The sequence below is a fragment of the Nelumbo lutea genome, chromosome 1 (assembly GCF_056320005.1).
Source record: "Nelumbo lutea isolate HS-2025 chromosome 1, American lotus-T2T, whole genome shotgun sequence".
Lineage (NCBI taxonomy): Eukaryota > Viridiplantae > Streptophyta > Magnoliopsida > Proteales > Nelumbonaceae > Nelumbo > Nelumbo lutea.
The window spans coordinates 139,178,241-139,200,659 of record NC_142684.1 but is presented as its reverse complement, the minus strand read 5'-3'; the positions used below and the strand labels follow the sequence as shown (position 1 = coordinate 139,200,659).

Here is a 22,419-nt window from a genome sequence, read left to right as displayed (position 1 = left end):
AATCACCAATTTTCTTCTTAAACATTTATGGAAAATGGAAACACATGTTTTATTATGGGTGTTCTACAACATGAATGTTTTTGTTTTCATTTGTTTTTAAAGTTGCCATATCAACGAAAAATAAAAAACATGTTTTTGATTTTTTTTTTGTTTCCAAAGATAAAAACAAAGTTTGGTTTTGTTTCAAAAAGTAATGCATGTTTTTAGAACTATCAAAATAATGATTTTAAAATAGACACAAATTTTGTCGTGTAGAAATTATATAATTTATAGAACATGATATTAAATAACAAAATGAATATATGTTATTGTAAATTGGCATAGAATTTAGAGAGAAGAAAATAGCACAGAGTTTTATAGAGAAGAATATCTACAGAGAAAGAAGAGTTTTCTATCTGCCTTTTAACTCATCGCATGAGGATTTTTGTTCATCACGTGGTAATAATATTTATAAACACAGGTGCGATGAAGTCTTAGGAGAGTGAACACGTTAGTCAATGTGTTTGGATTGCCAGCCTATTTTTATGGAATGTTCAAACTTTTTTTAACAAAATCTTGTTCTATTAACACCCCCTTCAAGTTGGACATGAAGAGACCGAATGCCTAACTTGCTAAGTAGATAATGAAAGCAGTCAGCTCCCAAGGCTTTGGTAAATAAGTTAGATAGATGCTCCTTTGTTGAAATTTGTGAAGTTTTGATTGTCTTCATTCGAACATGTTCACACAGGAAATTACAATCAATTGCAATATGCTTTGTCCATTCTTGAAAAACTGGGTTTGCTGCTATGTGAAGAGCAGCTTGATTGTCATAATGAAGCAACAACGGGTAAGTAATAGAAATATTGATATCAACAAGTTGTTTGAGCTAGAGCAATTCTATAGTGGTAGAGGCCATCGCACAATATTCTACCTCGGTTGATGAACAAACTACAATATTATATTTCTTCCTCTTCTAGGATACAAGGGAATTACCAACAAAGATTACATACCCTATTGTGGATCTTCATGAGATTGGGCAATTACCCCAGTTAGAGTCACATTAGGCTCGAATAATGAAGTCGTTTGATGAAGTTACAAAAAGACCTTTGTTTAGAGAGGCAAAAAGATATTAGAGGACGTGCAAGGATGGAGACATATTCGCTTCAGTTGGATGTTGCATATGTTGACTAAGGGCATGGACAGAGTAACAAAGTTCTAGCTATGTGATGGTTAAGTACAATAACTGGCCAATGAGACAGTGAAATCGGCTAGGATCCAAAAGTAAGGGACTTTGTTTGTCAAACCATAGTTGTTGTTCCATTGGAAATAATGTTGGGTGACAATAAGTCATGCCGACTTCATGGAGAATGTCAAGCATGTATATTTGTTAATGTAAAAATAAATTCCAAATGAAGAGTTTTGAACTTCAATCCCTAAGAAATAAGTAAGTGGTCCCAAAACTTTGAAATGGAAACACTTGTGTAAGTATTGCTTTAAATAATTAATTTGGTCAAGATTACTGCTAGTAATAATCAAATCATTGACATTAACAAGGATGCCAATGTATGAACCTAAATTGGAAGAGAAGAAGAGTGAGTAATCATTTAAGGACTGAGTGAGTCCATGCTGCATGAGGGCATCTAAAAACTTTTCAAACCATTGTCGTGAGGCTTGCCATAGGCCATAAAGGGATTTGTTGAGTTTACACACTCGTTTGTCTCATGAAGTAAAGAGACTTGACAGAATTTCTATGTAGACTTCCTTATAGAGGTCGCCATTTAGAAAGGCATTGTTAACATTGAGTTGGTGGAGAGTCTATCTCGACTAACAGAAACTGATAGAAGGCATGAAATTGTAACTAATTTAGCCACTAGTGCGTATGTATCATGGAATCCCAAACCCTTAACTTGAGTGTATCCTTTAGCCATTGTTTTATAATGCTCAATTGTTCCATTAGAACGATACTTGATTTTGTACACCCATTGTAATAAAAGTTCAACAAGAGTCCATGTGTTATTTTGATTTAATGTTGGAAGTTCATCTTCCATAGCTTGCTACCATCGTGGATCAAGAACTGCTTGATTATATGTGGATAGCTTATCCGGGGTATCTACATGATGAAGAAAGCTAGTTGAATATCCAGAGAATTGGCAATCATAATCCCTCAAGTATGTAGGAGGATGTCATTGTCGTCAAGGACGAGTTATGTTAGTTATGCCATGTGTAGGATGAACTAGGTTGGGCTGAACTAGGTCCGACTAATTTGGGCTAGGTTGAACCATTGGTTCATCTTGTGAGAAGCTGCCAATGTTGTTAGTAGGTAATAGTATAACGGGCCTAGAATTGGTAGAAGGTGTAGATTCATTTAATATGAATGGAAGATAATCTTCATAGAAGACAACGTCATGTAAGGTGAAAATTTGGTAGGAATCCAAATAAAAGATTTTGTAAGCCTTTTGACCAAATGAATATCTAACAAATATACTTCTAATTGTGCAATCGGAAACTTTTGCCGGTGCAATTGTGGTTTCTGGCATAGACGAAGCAACCGAACACGCGAATATGATCATATGTTAATGGTTGATTAAACAACAAATTGAAAGGTGTTTTGTCGCTGATAGTGCACGATTTGGAAGCTCCTAGCTGGATGATAGCCCGAATGCCGGTTGCTTGGTTGGCGAGTCAAGCTGCAAAGAGAGAAAGCATAGAGAACCCGATGTGGTTAATTCGGTGTGGTCACTCCGATGCTTAAGTCAGTGGCTAGTTGTGTAAGCGAGCTAATACTTGAATGCAAGAAAGTTACTAAGCACAAACCATGCATACCTTGTGTCACTGAGGTAGATGCCTTTATATAGGCATTGTTTGGTGTGTGCTTCATGCGTCATGTCTGAGGTCTTCGGGAAGATGTGCTTAATTAGCCCGATATCCTCAGAGGTAGTTGTGCACGTAGACTAGTCTTCACGCCTTGTTCAGTTTCCTTTGGAACATTCGATATAGGGGCCAACTTTCGAGAAACCTGGGAGTGTCAGGATATGCATGCCGAATTGGTTAGTGAGCACGTCTCACAAGTCGCCACCTGGACCTCAATTAGGTCGGCAAGCCCTCAAGGGAGGTCGCTCCTCATTGAGGTCACTTTGACTGTACTAACGAGGTGCCATAGATCGGCCCCTAGACGAGGCGCTACAAGCTACTCAGAGTTGTGGATGAGGTCGTTAGCTAGGTTTTTGCCAGGTCACCACGTCAGACTCCACCTCTTTGGCTAAGGCAAGTCATCGCCTAGGTGGTGTTGAGTTGTCATCTAGTTGTTCTGAGATGCCATGTGCCATGATGTCACTAGAGGGCCAAATCTGCCCTTATTAGCCGCTAAGTACTTGAGGTGGGAGATAATTAATCAAATATGTTGTTGTAGTTTCACACTCTCCCCAAAAAGAAAGAGGGAGGCCTGCTTGGAAATGAAGTGCTTGAGCTATCTCAAGCAAATGTCTGTGTTTGCGTTTGACCACACCATTTTGTTGTGACATGTCGATGCAAGAATGTTGGTGGATAATTCCCTGTTGTAACAAGAAGCTTTTCATGGGGTGTGAAAAAACACTAATTCATTATTAGCCCATAGGATATGTATAGAACATTGAATATTATATTTTGACCATATTGTAGAATTAAGAAAAATAGTGAAGGACTTGAGATTTATTGTTCATCAGATACAACCAAGTACTATGAGAAAAATCATCTACTATAGTGAGAAAATATCGTGCCACTATAAGTAGAGTAACCACCCCGTATGTCAACATGATCTAGGTGAAACAGTTCCGTTGCTCAAGAGTTGCTTATTAGAAATAGCATATACAATTGCTTTGCACTGTGGCAAGTGTCACATGGCAATCCAATAATGATGAGTAGAAATATCAAGAACTAATGAAATAGAATGTCGAGAAGCATGACTCAAGTGCTTATCCATGTTTTAGTAGTAACTTCATTGTGGGTAGTCAAAACAGAGGAACATGGAATGTCAACAGTGTGGAAATAAATTCTGTTACGTGCTTCATCTATGCCAATCACTTTATTTGACACTAGGTCCTGGATCAAGCAAGTAGTTGGCAAGAAAAAGGCAATACACCGCAATTGATTAGTTAATTTGTTAATAGAGATAAAATTGCAGTGAAAACCAGGTATATGGAAAACTTCATGAATAGTAATATCGATGGTTAGCATACCCAAGCCTTGATGTGTGGCTTGTAAAACCACTCCATTGGGTAAGCGAACTAGCTTAGGTTAGACTAAGGTATTGTGAATAGTAAGAAGTTTCGGATCAGAGACCATATGATCTAAAACTCTATCCAAGATCCAAGAAGGTTGATTGTGAAAGGTAAACAAGGGCCTTACCAAAGGCATTGACTGCAATGTTATATGGTGTTATGAGAGTTAGAAGCTGATTGTATTATTCCAAATTCAATCATTGCACGAGAGATGCCACATCATTTTGTGTACTAATTTATGCAAATGCGTCTCTTGTCCCTTTGCCCCATGCTTGTGTTTTACCTGTGTTCTAGTCTGGCAGATATCTGATAAGTTTATAACAGTTGTCTTGTGTGTGCCCAGGTTTCTTGCAGTGTTCACACTTCACCTTAAGCATGATATGGGAATTAGACATCAAACGATTCTTGGAAGAATTCACAAAGATTTCCACTCCGACATCAAGATTTAGCATAATCTGCGTGTTGATGACGACAAGATACAAGATGCTTTTCCTCATGTACCCTAGGAGTGTATGCTCTATTGATGTTTGACATAGGATTTGATCCAAGAACATTGGATCTGATAGTGTTGAAGGCATCACCAAGTCCCATGAGAAACTGATGAAGTTTCTCATCTTCTTGTATGATCACAAATTGTTTAGCTGCTCCACAAGTGCATTCAGGTACATGTATTAATGTCTAGAGCTCATCCCATAGTGCCTTTAATTTGGTGAAATAGGCTGCCCCAAGGATCACAAGTTTTTTTTTCTTGAGCTGGTAAGCTCTTGGCGCATTTATCGAGAACCTCTTTTCAAGATCTTTCCAGATTTCATTAATTATGTTTGTCTAGACAACACTGTCATAGATTTTACACACCAATGAGTTAAACATCCAAGAAATAACCATTTAATTGCATTTGGTCCAAAGTGATTCTTGCATTGATCCTACATCTGGCTTCAACAGTAAACCATCAATGAAGCATTACTTGCATGTTTCTTAATTCTCAAGGCATTCCTCATCGCAAGCTGCTAGGTTGGATAATTATCTCAATTGAACGGACAAGACACCAACAGTCCTTGGATTATTCGAGGTATACAAGAAATAAGGTGAATCTTGATTTAGCTCCACTGCAAAATGAAAGAATGAAATATAGAGCAAAGAAGAGTGGCTTTGATACCATGTAAAATAGCACAGAAATCATAGAGAAGAAAATAGCAGAGAGTTTTACAAAGAAGAAAATTTGCAGAGAAAGAATATATTTTCAAAACAGATGATTTTGATTTATTTTTAAAACCAGCAACAATAATGAAAGGAATTCACGTCTTGGAAACTGAGAAGTTTCTAAAAAACATAACGTTGAGTAGAGACGAAACCAACGTAGCGTTTTTGACATGTTTTCTGACGAAATTAATGAAACAACACGTTTGGCTTGAGCAATAGCATTATCTCGGTTGATTGGGCGGAAAGTATTGTTTGCAAGTTGTTTGTTGCGCTAGAAATCAAATGCCCCAGTTGCCAACGAAGAACTATTACTGAGAAATTGTCCTTCTCTTTGCATTTCCTCAACTTAACATTTTGCTGATTTGACAACCTGAAAACGCCATATTAACGATAGACGTTCTCCTTCCCTATTTAAAACCACCACAAAACTGTCCACCGCCAATAATAAACACTCCAGCAATCAACAAATCATTGTCTTACTCTTCATATACACGTGCTTACACGCAACGCAAAACCCAATAAAAATATCTTTTACAAAAAATAAAATAAAAATATCTCCATTCCCTAATTACGTGCATATCACATGCGTCGCACATTGGCACCCAATCAACAAACAAAGGTTCCAAACTCCACAAATACTGGCCATCCATTTCTGGTGGACCCATACTAACCTAAATCTAACCCTAATTCGATGGAATGGGCTGGAATGTAATTAACGCTCATTGACGAAAATCATCCTATAATTATAGAGTGTTCACTTCACGAGTAATTCGGAAGGATGAGATTGAGAGATACGTTGTTCTGGTTTTGGGACTGTGCGTATTTATTGCCCCAGCTCTTGGGTTTTGGGGATTCGTTGGATGACGACGGGTCTCCCACGACAAGTCGACAACGCACTCTCAATTATGAGAAGGATAGTATTCGTGGCGATATTAGCTGAATCCTAATTCCGATGGCGTCATCTTATTGGGTTTTCTTGCATCATTTTTTGTTTTTTTTTTCATTCAAAATCTACCATCCCAGTAAATTACAATTTTTTGCCACCTCTAGGCTATAGCTTTTCCATGAAAAGACATATTTAACTTTGCAGAGTCTTTTCCTGGGTCCCACCTTTGTCTCTGGGCCAATGTACGACCCTTCCACCCTTATCCTGTTCAGATGGCCAACTCTTACCGTTTATATTATTGTGCGTGAGGCCGTAAACTTTACGCTTTTTGGGGAAGGCGGTCCCACCGCTCATCATTTTCGTATCCTGCGGTGGTGATCTATTTCCAGGTTGTGGTGGTGGGCCCAACTCCGACCCGGACGGTCTGAACCCCCCCATCACGAGCTCACTTCGAATCCGAACTCCTTTTCTGTTTTTTCTTTTATTATATTATAAGGCTTTCATTACGATGCGACACGCTGCATGCAAATGCGGTGGTCCTAATTCCAAACTTCTACCCCAAACTCGAATCCCTCGAGTTTGAGTTGAGGTTTTATGAGGCGGGTTTCGTGTATCCAGTGCCACGTGTGGTCCGGAGGAAACTATCGGCTTTTGGTTCGTCGTCGTCGTCCAGTTAGGAGCATCTTCTTCTATGTGGCACGTGTTGAAAAATAAAGGCTGTTAGCTCTTGAGGACATTGTGATCACATGTTACCGTGTCCCACCGTATAATACTATACCGTTTCCACGTAATAAAAAAAAAAAACCGAGCTTGGGCCTTGGGAGCTTCTCCCTCTCCGTGGTCTACAGGCTGTTACCGTGTTGAAACTCTGAGAATACTATATAATACCCGGCATTCCACCTTGGGCAACTACCCTAGTCCCTATTACACTGACCGGTCATTGACCAAATAAGACCTAGAATTCCGAGATATTTCCCACCTTGCCAGCCGAATACTACGGTTGTAGAGACGAGAACAAAAGCAGATGGAGCACTCGCAAAACCGAGCTACGCTATTTTTTAGCGTATCGTATTCGTGTATAACGTCTCTATCGCGTAATCTTAGCCATGTGATTGATTTTTTAATGTGTGACCCACCTAAGTTCCACGGGGCCCACCACCCAAGGCGTGGGTTTCAAGCCTTGAAGTGAGCAAAAAAGCGCGTGAGTGAGAAATGAGACTTGAGAAAGAAGGGTGCGTGTTACGTGCTTGCATGACGTTCGCGCCCTCGCGGGCCATGCATGTGTTGTTATTTTATTTTATTTAGATTAATATTATTTTTATTAACAAAACTTTCAAGAAAAGAGAAGGCTCAGAGAAAAAAAGCTAAGCGATAAGAACGGAATTCTCGTCCATTAATGACAACGGCGACGACGACGACGACGTGAGAGAAAGTGGAGAGAAATATATATATATAAAGGGAGAGGAGAGAGAATACTAAGAGAGAGAGAGTGAAGGCACGCCACGCCTCGCCTCGCCTCGTCGTGTTTTAAAAGATTTATTTGTTTATTTTATTTTATATTTAAATAATATATTTTTGTTACTTGTGTAGTTGTGTTTTGCTCTCCCTCGCCCAGTCCAAAACCCCTCTCTTCAACTCCTCTCTCACTCTCATGATTACAGATCAAGGCACCACCCTCGCCTTCTCTCGTCTCCTTCTGAAGTACGTCTCTAGGGTTTTTGTTCTTCGTGCTTATCTGCTTTTGTGGTTCTGAAAGTGGAGACCGGAGAACTTCGATGTCGTCGTCTTCCGCTCCTGCTCCTGCTGCTGCTTCTTCGAAGATCTGTTTCAATCCAGACTGTAAGGATGCTAAATCGGAGAGGCTGAGGAAGGGATGGCGGCTTCGGAATGGAGAATACGCTGAGCTCTGCGATCGATGCGCGTAAGCAATTTTACATCATCTCTATTTTTCTGTATTCGTTTCGATTTCGGCTGTTAATTTGTTGCAACGTTAATTTGGAGTTTGGTGGATCGGGTTGCCTAGGATTTTTGTGTGTTTTTGAAGCTTTGATGAATTTCTATGTGCTGATTCAGTGGATTCTTCCGCTGTTTTGGGATTATGTTTAAGCTGACTACGATTATTTGAAGTGAAAATTCGAATTCCTTTTGAGCTTTGTTCGTGAAGGGACGACTTTACTTTTTTTACTGGAGATGGAAGTTCTTTTGGGTTTGAGTGTTCGGTTTTGCGTTAATTAGTGGCTATAGTTGGTTTTAGTCCCTTCCGAGTGCGTTACTTTTTGGTAGAAAAATTGCTTCTTTGGGGTTTATGTTTGTAAAATGGAGCCTTTTTCCCTTCATTTTCAAGTTCTGACCTCCTAAGTAAACTGCTTTTGTACTCTGTCACATTGTATAGGTGTATTTTAGAAGGTACCTGTTACTGGTCCGAAAGTGTGTGCTTATTTCTATTGTGATTTGTGAATTATGTTCTGTTCTCCATTGCCACGATTATTTTCTTATGTTTCAATTGTTGTCTCCCATGCATTATTTGTTCTGGCACTCAAGTTTAACTGATATTTATATAACTTCTACTATTATCTGGAATGGTCATGGACATTATTATGGAGAAAACGCAAACATTAGTTGACCATTCCTTATTTTTTTTAAAAGAAAGCTTTCTGACCTGTAATAAGCAGTAGGCTTACCCTTTAAGACTATTCATTTACTACTTCGTCACCCCCAACTATCAAAGTTTATTCTTTATGTAATCTTTCCGCACAAAAGAGGCAAATATTCCTGCCTAATGTAATTTATAATTAAACTCAGGATCATATTTACCTAGATTGCCGCCTACCACTTAGGAATGCAAACTAGTCAGATTAGAATTGATTACTGATTTGTTTTTTTTAATAAGTTGGAGGAGAAAAGCTATTAGCCTAATATGGTTACCATAAGGAAAGAAAACACAAATCAGGACATCATTGATTAGAAGGTGAATTATATAAGATGATTTGAAGAAAGGAGAAACAAATTGAAAGTCTATACAGTAGGGTATTAATAAGATCTTTCCTTTTGTTTTCTCCTGAAACTTGTCCACAAATATTTTTTTATCATTACTTTGCCATAGATATTTCAAATCCTAATAAAAGGAAGTGCAATGTCTAGTCTTGTCTCTTCCATGGAATACATGTATATGAAGAAATCTATTCATTAATGAACTAAAACAGTTCAACTCAACTCAGCCTTAACCCCAACTAACTAAAAGAGATAATTGCAGTAAAGTAAAATAGAAGCCTATCACCATCCAATATTTCAAAAGGCACACCTCAGGCGTGCCTAGGTGCAATGGTGAAGCACATTTTAAGGTATGTGCCTCTCTTGAACTGGTCAGCCCCTTTCAAAAGGCATGTGCTTGGCGTCCCTTGTGCATCAGCTTAGGTGCTGGTGCATGCCATTTTTTGGATATTCCTTATTTCATTATTTTTTGTAGAATCTTTTATGTTTTACACATTTAACTTCTAAACTACCTTTTATTGCTTCTTATACACTAGTAATGGTCTATAGCTTTTAAAACCAACAGAAAACAAAGACCTTTTAAATACCTGAAGCCTCAATTCATGCAAATAGGATCTCAAAAAGCAATGTTTCCACCAAAGAAGCAACAACAATACAACTAATTTCTGATTCCTGGTCCTAAATTGAATGGATTGTGATTAAAATATGAAATCATTCCCTTTATATGTACGAGCTAAAAATTTAGGTCATGAGCACTAGTGCGCTATCTCAAACCCCTGTATGGACTTGTTCTTTGGGCTTGTTGTAGAGGGCCTTTACAGAGGTGGAGGGCTGATCTCCTAGGAATAATGCAACTGGGAGATAAATAAACACACTGAAAGTTTCACATGCTTGAATTTGGTATGATCCATATATTTTCTGTCACTCCCACATTTTGACTTTGGATATATTTTCTATGTAATGCTTATGCATTTTAATTTGTCCCAATATGCTTTTTATAACATTTAATTTCTTTTAAAATTCAGGTCTGCATTTTTTATGTATTATTGTTATTTTTTATTTTTGAAAACTTGAACCTTGCTTCAAAATGAAGGATGCCTTGCCTTCCACACCATGCCTCAGGCGCTAGAAGGCCCTTCCGAAAAATGTTGTGCTTTTAAAACACTGCCACTAACTGATCTAGTGCATTAAGGGTTACTAGTTATGGTTTCCAAATACCAAGTGAAGGAACCTATGAATGAGGAAATTGTGCTTGGGATTATCTTGTGGAGGTGTGGAACTTTATTTGGAGAATGGAGAATCTTCACAACCAGGTTTTACTCCTTTGTCAGATAGATGTGTGTTAATTTAAACATCTTTAGTTATTTTCACATTTAGTTGTACTGCTTATCCTGTGTTCTTGGCTTTCTTGCCTAAAATAAAGGTTGTGTATTTGCTGATTCCTCCATGTAGTTTTGCATCAGTTTAAACGGTACTACTTATCTTCAAATTTAATTTTGCTGCTTATCCTGTATTCTTGCCAAAATTAAGGTTGTATTTTTGCCAATTCCTCCATGTAGTTTCTTTAGAATGTGATTTTAACCCTATGTGACTCCAGTTCTGCATTTGAGGAAGGGAGATACTGTGAAACCTTTCACTCAGAAGCTGCTGGTTGGAGGGGCTGTGAGTCATGTGGGAAGGTAAGCTGAAAGTATCACTCCTATTTTTTGTTTGTTTTCCTGTTTATTTAGGTAGATGTATAAGTTAACTGATATAATGTAGACATTAAATAGATTATGTATATTTCAAAAATGTATCTTCAAATTTAGCTGTTGTTTATTTTCTAAATTTTATAGTGGCTCATCTCTTTTGCAGAGGGTGCACTGTGGATGTATTGTTTCTTTCCATTCATTTTTGTTATTGGATGCTGGAGGAGTTGAGTGCATCGCATGTGCTAGAAAAAATATGATACCGGTATGAAATGCTTAACCTGTTCCTAATCAGATCTCTCAATGTTTCCCTGTTGCTGTTTTATTATGGATATAATATGAAAAGAAGATTGTTAAGCTGCCTAATCCTTGTGGTAGTGGTTAATGGCTATAGAATTTGATGATAGATGGTTATCAATTCCACTAGAATAATTAGAATTTTGTATGAAAAAACACAGATACTATTCGATTCTTGTTGCCAATCCAAAAAAAAAAAAAAAAGAACTAGAACAGCAACATAGTTTTCAAGTCACCAAGGTGTGGCCAGGCGACAGGGGGTGCCTTGTTTCCTAGGCAATGGATTTTTTTAAGTGAAAACCATATATCCTAGGGTAGTTCCCTAGGTTCCATAACCATATTTCCTTAATAATTATCCATAATTTTCATAAGAAAAGTATAAACTTCATGTCAAAGTCTAGATAATCAACATATTTATGAGAAGAAAAAGAAGAAAGGAAGAAAATTCAAAAAATATAGGGGCTGAACCCCTATTTTTGTTATAGGAAAAGATGAAAAGAAAAGGTGGAAAAAGAAGTGGAAGAAGAAAATGTGTTGATTAGAAAAATTTTTAAGTTTTTCCTTACTTGTTGGTTCAGGTTTTGAAGTCCGTGAGGGTTTAATACAGCAGTTAGCAATGCTTGTGTTGATTAAACCCTAAAAAATAAGAAAATAATAAAAAGAAATTAGTATATAAACACACAAAATGAATATTTTTGTTTAGTGATGTCTATTTTATAATTATAATCTCAAAAAATTAATAATATAAAAGTATTTTATATCATAGTATACAAAACTGCTTGGCGATTGGGCAAGGCGAGCTTCCAAGGACACCTTGTCTCCTTGACAACTATGACCAGCAATTATTTGGAGCATTTGGGAATAGGGGAATTCAAGGATCTTCAATGATGAGAAGACAGAGATGGAGAAGACTATTGGTTATTAGAAAAAAAAAGAAGGGTTCTACATTGGATATATAGAAGGGAAGGATTGAATGGTCTACCTATAAATGCAACCCTAAACCCATAGAAGTGCTTGTTTGAAACATGGGCCCCTCCTTGATATGGCAAACTTTTATAGGAGCGATGGAAGAGCTAGTAGCTACATTTTCAGGGTTAGTAGGAGAGGCACAGGAATTAGGGCGGAGATTCTAGCCCTCCTACAATATTTGAAAGTTTGCTATCCCTTGGGTCCATGAAAGTTTGCCACTGTGATGCTACATAAGATAGGCAAGATAGCCAGCACAGCCAAGATGACCATGTTGTTCAGATGGGTGCTAAGATCAGCTAATAACCTTGGGGGTAGTCTAGCTAGAGAAGTAAAGGGGAAGCACTTGTATTGGGTATTAGGAATGCAGCGCTAGTAATGTCTTTCATGTTCAAGCCTTGCTGTATGAGGGGGGATTTCTCAGGTTTTTTTTGTTAGTCTTGTGTCTTTGTAAGCTTTGTTGGGATTGGTAGCAGGTTCGGGTGTTATCTTAACACCCCTGTAGTGCTGTAATCTGCTTTTATTTTTCAATAAATTTTTTCTTTTATTCTTAAAAAAAAAGTCTTTCATGTTCAATGTGAGCATGGTCAGCCACTAGGGATCTTGGCCTTTCTTTTTGTTTTTTTTTTTTTGGAAAGACATCTTAGAACTGTTTTTAGGTTGTCAATGTAATTTTGAGATTGCTAATGATTAGAAAAACTAATTATTTTCTCTTCCAAACAATATCTTGCATAAAATAAGCAACTAAGGAATACAATAGTGATTTGACCTCTCAACAATTGGCGCTTCTGTATATGAGGTTGTAGAGGATTTTCAAGTGATTATTAGTTGGATGAGAGATGGCAGTGGACCCTGGTTTCTGCATTATCATATTTGTTAGGTGAGATCTTTGGCATTTAATCTGAAGATTCTGAACCTATGTTACCCAGATATGACAAGGGCATCGATAAAATTCTGCATACAGATTTTACACTAAAAATTGAAGCATCAGATCAGACATGATACATTATCTAGGTATCTCTGGGTATCATAGGACTGGAAATCTCCTTCAAATGGATTCCAAGACCAACCCATTCTTTTGCTGATCAACTTGCTAAAGCAGTGAAGGTGTAGGTTCAGTTCCTCTTATGTAGAGAGGGCAATCTATGAGCTGTATTTGTTTGTCCTGCTGCAAACAAATGGAGACAGAGTAAAAAGTGATAGAAACTAAGCCTATCATTTTACACACTAAATTTAACCCAAGTAAAATCTCATTTTACTTTTTTGAGCCGTAACATTTGGATTGTATTAGCTGTAAAAATGACTGAAAACCTCTCTATCCAAAACAGTTGCAGTGAGGACCAAGGATCAAAATTTTGATACAATACCGTATCTTTTGGGTTCCGACTTCCGAAACACCGGTAACAGGTGTTTTGGGAACCCTTTTTTCAATAATATATATATATATATATATATTATTAAAAAAAATATAAAAGGGCATGGTTTTTAGTACCGATACACCTCTGCTGATATACAGAGGTGTATCGATACTTTGAACCTTGGTGAGGACTATTCAAACAGCACTAGGCTGACATACATCTATAAGTTTCTGTTATATTAAAGGTGGGTTTACATCAATACCCTGCCCTGGTTCCCCCATAAGATCTATTCCCTGGTTACCCCAGGCCTTGTGAGGGCATCTGTTATTGAATTAGCTGAATAATGTGCCTATCTGAACTGTTCAGATTGGATGCTAACAAAGGAGCTTCTCCTTCAATACAAATGAAGCTTAATTGACCGACTAGTAGATCCATCACCATATATATTCATGATACAGTGATGAAACTTTGGAGAGAGACATAAGTTGGATCTCCTCTTTTGTAGTATTTCCAAAATCCAAAGTACTAATTTTCCCATGAATTACTTCCCAACAAAAAGCTCTTATTTTAGGGGGAATGGGTTTGCACCAAAATTCTTTCAAGGGAAACAAATGAGAGGGCAAATAATTACAAAGAGACTTGAAGAAGGAAGCACAAGAAAACAGGGGGAACAATGTCTGCACCAAAACTTCCCAGATATGCTTGTCTGACTTATCAGGATCAAGACACACACTTTGAAGTATTTGAAGCAAATCCAGGCAAGCCCTCAATTCATCATCCCTTAACCCTTTATGAAAGCCAAAATCCCAATTATGATCCACTGGATGAACATGGGGAACAATGAATTTAGAAATACATTTGTTTTTGTACAAGGAAATTGAGTATAGGGATAGGAAGAGATGCTAATGTAGCCTGGTTAGAGACACCTGCATCCCAGCCATTCCCTAACCTACCATGAACAGTGTCTATTACTTTATGCTAGAGTCTGCCCCGTTACCGTGGCCATCTCCATAACCATTTCCCTAGCAATGCCAAATTCTTTTTATCCACATTCTCAATTCTCAGTTCTCCTTCTAGGCTTCTACTCACAATCTCCCAATTAACCAAGTGTTCTTTTTTTACCTTCTCTCGATTCCCACAAAAAGTCTCTCATCAGTTTCTCTATCTTATTTATTTCCTTTTTAGGGATCCCAAAGACCGACAAGTAGTAGATTGACAGATTAGCTAGCATGGACTTAATCGGAGTAATCCTACTCCCAATTGAGATGTAATTCTTTTTCCAGGTTGCTAGTCTCTTGGTACACCTCTCAAAGATTGGACTCCAAAATCTACTCTCTAGGGTTTGCACCTAGGGAAGTCCTAAGTCGGTCATAGGCCAACTTGAGATGGAGCAATCTAGGACATTTGCAACAACTGTAAGGCCTCCTTCTTCCATATTAAATCTCGCAATGCAACTCTTCTCGAGATTAATTTTATGATCGGAGACAAGTTCAAAATTCCTCACCAAGTCCTTCTGATTCCTCTCCAAAAGTTGATCTCCCCCTTCACAAAAGTTTATAATATCATCTGCAAACTATAAGTGAGTAATCAGTAACGTATCCCTTCCAACCTTCTAACCATTAATTCTATTATTCCTTTCAGCCTTATAAATCATTCTACTCAAGACCTCCACAACTAGGGTGAAGAGGAAGGGTGAAAGGGGGTCTCCCTGCCTCAAACCTCTACGAGCTAGAAAGAAATCTCTCACAATCCCATTGACCAGAATTTAGTAATGACAAGTCTTAACACATCCAAAGATCCAATTACACCATCTCTCCCCTAATCCACAAGATCTCATTACCTCAATTAAGAACGCCCAATCCACTAGATCGTAAGCTTTCTCAAGGTCTAACTTACATGTAAAGCCTTTTTTCCTAGATATTTTCATTTCTTCCACACATTCATTTGCGATAAGGATTTGGCCAGCTATTTGTCTCCCTTTTTCAAAAGCCCTTTGTTGCTAACTGATTAAGGTAGGAAGAACTGTTTTTAGCCTTGTGGAAAGGTCCTTAGCAATAATCTTGTACAAGCTGGTCACTAAGTTGATCAATCTAAAGTCCTTTGGATGGCAAGCATCAGGCTTTTTTGGGACAAGAGCTAAAAGGTCGCATTTATCCCTGGACTAATGAAACCCTTCTCCACAAATTCAATGAACACCTCAACTAGATCATGTTTTACATTTTCCTAGGGGCTTTAGCTCTGTTCATTGAGAAAACTGCCATCCTTATTTCCTCTTCTTCAAAATTCCTTTCTATCCAGCAAGCTTTTTCAGATTCTAGGCAAGTCCAATCAAGGTCCTCCATATCCACCCTTTCAATCAAAGGTCTTCTAAAGATGGATTTAAAGTGATCTACAAATCTCCTGGCAATCTCACTTTGATTGGTTATCTCCTGCCCTTCTATCTCCAATTTAGTTACATATTTCTTCCTCTTTCTCCCATTTTCCAAAGAATGAAAATATTTTGTATTACCGTCCCCTTCTTTTAACCACTTGCACCTAAATTTCTGTTTCCAGCTGATTTCTTCCCTTAGTAAGGTTTCTTCCAACTCTCTAATTTGCATCTCATGGCTCTTTCCTTGTCAACAATAGTCCCCTGTGCTTCCTTCTTATTTAATTCCTCTATGCTGGATGCAAGATTGAGCCTTTTCTCCTCTAGTCTTCCTTCTTATCTACTAATATAATAATTTGCCTAGGCACCTAGGCAAGAAGGCACTTTCCTCTCCCCTAGCTTCTCCTTGGTGCCTTTACAATTATGGTTTGTGATGTCATTGTTTGGCTCATTGTGATCAATTATCATTAATTAATTTCGTATTTCTAATCTGATATTGATTGCATATTGCTTCAACTTAGTTCAACCATTTATTGAACTTATTTCTTTATCTGTGTGGAGAAATGGTATGTGGTCTTATGTTTAACATTTTGTATCTTTTCTTTCTCAGGCATCCACGATATGGCCATCCTCTTTTTTTCTGCCTCTACCGCTTCCCGAGAGACTTAAAGACCTCTCAATCAAGAATTGGAGTCATACTTCAGGTCCAAGTGCAGTTGCAACACAGTGGCGTCAACCACCCAATTTATGGAATACTGCTACTTCTCAGCCTGAGTTGCACCCTAGGTTGCCTTATGAAGTTGACAGATTAGGTGCTGTCTCTGCAATGGACAAGAAGAAGTCTGATGATCCATCTGAAAGATTAGCATCAAGCAGCTTGAAGCTTCCCACATCAGATAGACTTGCAAATGGTAATGCTGGTATTGACACATTGTCTGGATTAACTACGTTTCACAGGGAAGAAGGAAATCTTGATGGCTCACATCATTCCTACCGCCATAAGGGAGAAAATGATCCAGCAGATACACGAAAAGGAGATACTTCTATGAACAATGACATACATCCAAGTTCATTTGTAAATATTTCACTATCATCATCCATTCCAAAGGATGAACCATCAACTCCACATTTTGGGTTTGGTGCACCTTATGTTTCAACCAGTGACACAAATGCTGCAACTAAGACTTCTGGAACTCAATCACAACGGCAAACCCCTCCACCTCCATTGACAAAGCAAATCTGTGCTAGTCCAAATAATGGTGGCGATTCATCTACTGAATCTCAATTACGCAATGGAAGACCTCGAGGGGATGCTCGAGGAAGGAATCAGTTACTTCCCAGATACTGGCCAAGGATAACAGATCAAGAGCTACAACAAATCTCTGGAGAGTATCCACTAATTAATAATATTTTTGTTTCTTAGCATTTTCAGATAACAGATGTAAAACATTGTGGCTACATTTTAGCATCATATGACAACAACAAAGATAACCATCTTTAATAACAACTAATTCCTATTAATTCAGGGTTTCTTACTCATGGATGGATGACATAGTGACATGGCGGCTAATCCAAACTTGTCATCCATCAGCCACATACCTGCATGGCTAGGAGAAACTTCACATTAAAGGAGTTCTGTTTAAACTTTTTAAGAGAAGAATAACAAAAGGGTATGCCACTTCTGCCACTTGACAAATGAGTGGATGACCATGGGGTGATTAATGGATTTATGACCTTTTCCATTCCACCTCAGCTGCCACATGTAAAAAGTTTTTTTTTTTTCAGTAGAAATAATTTCTATTTTGTTTAACAGTTGAAGAACCTCCTGTTCTACTTTTGTTTTTACTTTGCTACGAGTTCTCTTCTCATTGTCATAATTATTATGTCTTATAAAACAAATTATAAACCTTAACCATGTTAAAGCAAAAATGCTGTCATCACACCATTGTTTGAGAAGATGTTAAGTGCTAGTGATGCAGGCCGGATTGGGCGTTTAGTGCTTCCAAAAAAATGTGCAGAGGTTAGACATTTTTTTTTCTTTTGATGATTGAATTGTTAAACATCTCTATTTTTAAGGTTGAACTACACTTTGAGATGACTATAAGGTAAATTTTTGTTTTTTTTTTCGATATTTGATCAACATAGACCAAATCTAAAGATAATTCCTTAGGAGAGGGATCACCTGGGAAGTTGAAACTTAAATTTTTTAAGTAAAAGAGGAATAAAGAATGGATAAAGTACACAGGCTAAAAAGTTTCTTGATGGAAATAACAATTGCTTCTTCATAATTGACATGACCATCCCTAGTTCCATGCTCAGAAATGGTCTACATCTGATAACTGGTCCAACAAATTCCATATCACATGACTTGGATATGATTTTGAGAGTGTTAAGCTCAAATAGTCTATTGCTGAAAGCGGTAAGCATCCCACCTACTACTCCAGGAGACTTGGGATCCCATCCCAAAACATCCCACCTACTCTAGGAGGGTCTGGATTACTGATGCTTCCTCTATAAAAGTTGAGTTTTATGCAGTTCTACCTGGTGATTGCCGCTGCATTAAATCAGGCAGAATTTTACAAGAGATGTATGGTTGCCATGCTATGCTAAAGCATCTTTTGGACCTTTGTAGTGGAGAGTTCCATTGTTTGTTTTGGAATCTTCTTTATTTTTTATTCACAGGTAAAATATGATTTTGTTAATATAGTAAGTACTTGGGGGGGGGTGAGGCCCCTATATAATAAGTTTCTTGGTCATCCTAGAGCACAGACAACTACTGATCATTAGAGGATGCAAAAATAGTGCTATTCCAATCACCTACTGTTTGTATACTTTTGCAAAGATCATTTGTATATTGATGTTATTTTAACTTGTTAAATACAACTTTATGACATTGTTTATAAAAAAAATTATCTTTTATAAAGATAAGGTAATGTTTTCATTGAAAAAGAAATAAGAATGTATACGCAATTGAATAAACATAAAACATAGAAAGACGATAATTTCCATCTGTCTTCAATAAAGAATCATGTTGGATAGATTTCTCCCTCTGAGTGTCGAGTAAAGAAGGGTAGAATAGTCAATTAAGTTTTATTAATATGATGTTATGTCTTTTAGTGAGTGCTGATATGTCCCAACTTAAATAGGGGCATAAAAGTCTTTTTCTATTCATGTTAATAATCTATATATCCTGGCCGACCTAAGAGAGAATTAGAACTATTCTCTTCTCTTGGGTTTGAACAGGTTTATTCTTCTTCTTCTTCGATTTCTCCTCTTCTTCTCTCCCTCTCTCTCTCTTTTACTTCTTTTCTACATCAAGTTAAGATCTGAAACTGAAATCATCACATGGTATCAGAGCCAGGTTAAGTTAGTCCAGATCTGTTCTGTTCGTAATCTCTCAATTTTCTTCTCTTATTTTGGAGTTTCGTAAAAGGGCTGAGAAGGAGTTGCCGTATCTTCATTCTGGAGTTTTTAATGTGTTCGGTTGGGTGTGAAGCTGCGGTTTCAGGTGATTGGTAGAGAACCCTCTACTCGATGGAATGAAGAGGGCTGCAATAGTAGGTTTTGTGGTAGGTGCAGATGTGTGGTTCAGATTAGTAACAGTCATATGGTGAAGATGTGTGGTAGGTGCAGATGTGTGGTACTCTTGTGTGTGATGTGTTTGTGAGGTGCCGAAAGTGACAATAGTAGAGGTTAACATTGCTGAAACCTGTGACTGTGTATGTTTCAGCAATGGTCTGTCCTATGGTGGTGAGTGATTAACTTGAGGAGTGACATACAGTGTTGTTGGAGTGCAGTGTAGTGATTACTGGGTAAGGCAGGTTGAAACAAAAAGAAAATTACAGCCATGGGAGATAATGAACATAAGTCGGTTATGATCCCTCAAGACTACTTGAATGTACAGATGACCTCAATTAAATTGAATGGAGAAAATTACGTACCTTGGGCCAAATCTGTTGAAGTGTTTCTTAGAGCCAAGAAGAAAGCAAAGCATATAAGAGAAGAAAAACCCCCAGTTGATTCCCAGGAGTATGGTGATTGGGAGCAAGAAGATGCATAGATTATGACTTGGCTGTGGAACAGTATGGAACCTAAGATTAGTGTAAATTTCATGTTCTTAGACACAGCCAAGGAAATTTGGGATCATGCAAGGAAGCTTTATTCAGGACATGATAACACCACCGGAGTATATCAGCTCTATCAAGAGTATTTTAGTCTACAGCAAGGTAACTAGAGTCTTGAAGAGTATTATGCTAGTCTTAGAAATTTGAGGAATGCATTGAGTGTGTATGACCCCCTTACATCTGATGTTAAAATTTAGCAGCAACAGAGAGAGCAACTTGATGTAACAAGATTTTTGGTGGGATTGAAGCTTGAATATAAACTAGTGAGGGCTTAGAGACTAGGTGGGTCTGCCCTCCCCTCTCTCGAGGAGGTGTTTGCCCGCCTTTGGAGGATTTCTATTGGCTCTCCAGAGAACCCCACCATATCCGATAGGACTGCCCTTGCGGTGGCTAAAGGGGGCGGCCATGGTGGTAGAGGATTAGCTCATCAGGGCCAGCCAAGCCGTGGTGGTAGAGGTGGACACATGTACAGTCATGGTGGTGGGCATGTTGGCGGTCAAGATTCAGGGGGAGCTCGTGGTAGAGGACATAATCATGGTCCGAGAAAGTGTACGCATTGTGGCATGGATGGGCACACTATTAATTTTTGCTATGATCTACATGGCCCACCGTCACCCTTGGCAAATTATGTAGTGGCAAGTGGTGATATGGAACAAGGGAGTCAATAGACCGGTCCGACACCTTCACTTATAGATGCCTCCGGACAGGAGATGATGAGTATTTCTTGTACTGAATATGAGCGGTTGATACAGGATACTTCTCAGCCGAGTACAACTACGCTTACCCACTCAGGTATGGCTTGTCTGGCATCCAAACCCTCCCACTGGATCATTGATTCTGGAGCTTCCGATCACATGACTGGGGCTCCAGGTGTGTTATCTTCACTTTCTTCATCCTCTACAACCAACACTGTCACTCTTGCTAATGGTTCCACTTCTTTCATAAGTGGTATTGGTGATGTTAAAACTGGTTTATTATCTTTGTCTTCAGTTTTGTATGTATCCAAATTTCCTTTTAATCTCATGCCAGTTAGTAAATTGACCAAGTCTCTTGATTGCTCTATCACCTTTTACCCTTTATCTTGTGTATTTCATGATCTCAAGACGAGGATGAAGATTGGTGGAGGGCATGAAGCTGGTGGATTGTATTACCTTGATAGTGGTGGTGGTGGTTCTTCAACAGCTCTTCAGTCGTCTCTCACCCCTCTCCAGTGGCATTGCAGACTTAAACACCAGTTTCTTAAAGCACTTAAGCAACTTGTTCTAGCATTGAGTCGTCTTTTTTACTTTGGATTGTGAGTCGTGTCAGTATGGGAAACTTCATCGGGTTTCCTTCAGTTCTAGAGTCGATTATCGTATGTTGAGTCCTTTTTCTTTGGTCCATTTGGACATTTGGGGTCCAAATAAAGTAGTGTCACACAATGGATACAAGTACTTTGTTATTTTTGTTAACAATTATTCAAGGATGACATGACTTTATCTTATGAAAGAAATAAGTGAATTATTTTCTATTTTCCAAAAATTTCATGCTGAAATCCTCACTCAATTTGGTATTCACATTAAGATCCTACATTCAGTTAATGGCTGAGACCCTTTTAGCAATATTTAGAACAACATGGTATTATTCATCAAATCTCTTGCTCTTACACCCCCAACAAAATGGGGTAGCTGAACGGAAAAATCGCCATCTCTTAGAAACCGCTCGGTCCCTGTTGCACCATATGAATGTACCCAAACATTTCTGGAGTGATGCTGTGCTTACATCTTGCTTCCTTATTAACAGAATGCCTATGTCCATCCTTGATGGTCAGACTCCATTCACTATTCTGTTTCCTACGTTGTCTCATTTTCCTCCTACTCCTCAGGTTTTTGGATGTGTATGCTTTGTTCATAATCCTGGTCCCAGACTAGACAAACTAGATGCACGATCTACGAAGTGTCTTTCATGGCTGTTCTAGGACCCAGAAAGGGTACAAGTGTTATAATCCTAGTTCTCGACATTGTTTTGTGTCCCAATGTTACCTTCTTTGAGTTGGTTCCATTCTTTTCTGGGTCAGATGTCTCTTCCCCTTCTTTCCTTCCTTTTCCAGTTCCTGTCGCGGACCCCATTCCTCTCGTTCTAGCTGCGCCTAAGTCTTCACCTCCGGTGCCACTTCCTCCTGCCCGACCACCTATCCATCAAGTGTATACGCATCGACATGCACCGGCCCATCCAGCTTCTTCACTATTGACGGATCTAGAAGTGACTTCCGCAGCACTAGCACCCCCGTTTTTGACCTTGACCTTCCCATTGCCCTGCAGAAAGGT

General features: G+C 38.4%; 1 protein-coding gene across 1 annotated transcript in view; it reads left to right on the top strand.

The window, feature by feature from the left end:
- The first annotated feature begins 7,686 nt into the window (after window positions 1–7,686).
- LOC148877907 (B3 domain-containing protein Os07g0563300-like) overlaps window positions 7,687–22,419 on the top strand; it is a 32,199-nt gene continuing 17,466 nt past the window's right edge. The window contains exons 1-6 of the mRNA XM_088946334.1: window positions 7,687–7,816; window positions 7,983–8,242; window positions 10,910–10,991; window positions 11,167–11,265; window positions 16,600–17,378; window positions 17,913–18,009. Of these exons, the coding sequence (XP_088802460.1) occupies window positions 8,097–8,242; window positions 10,910–10,991; window positions 11,167–11,265; window positions 16,600–17,378; window positions 17,913–18,009 (1,203 nt within the window). The 5' untranslated portion in view covers window positions 7,687–7,816; window positions 7,983–8,096. The remainder of the gene's footprint in view (window positions 7,817–7,982; window positions 8,243–10,909; window positions 10,992–11,166; window positions 11,266–16,599; window positions 17,379–17,912; window positions 18,010–22,419) is intronic.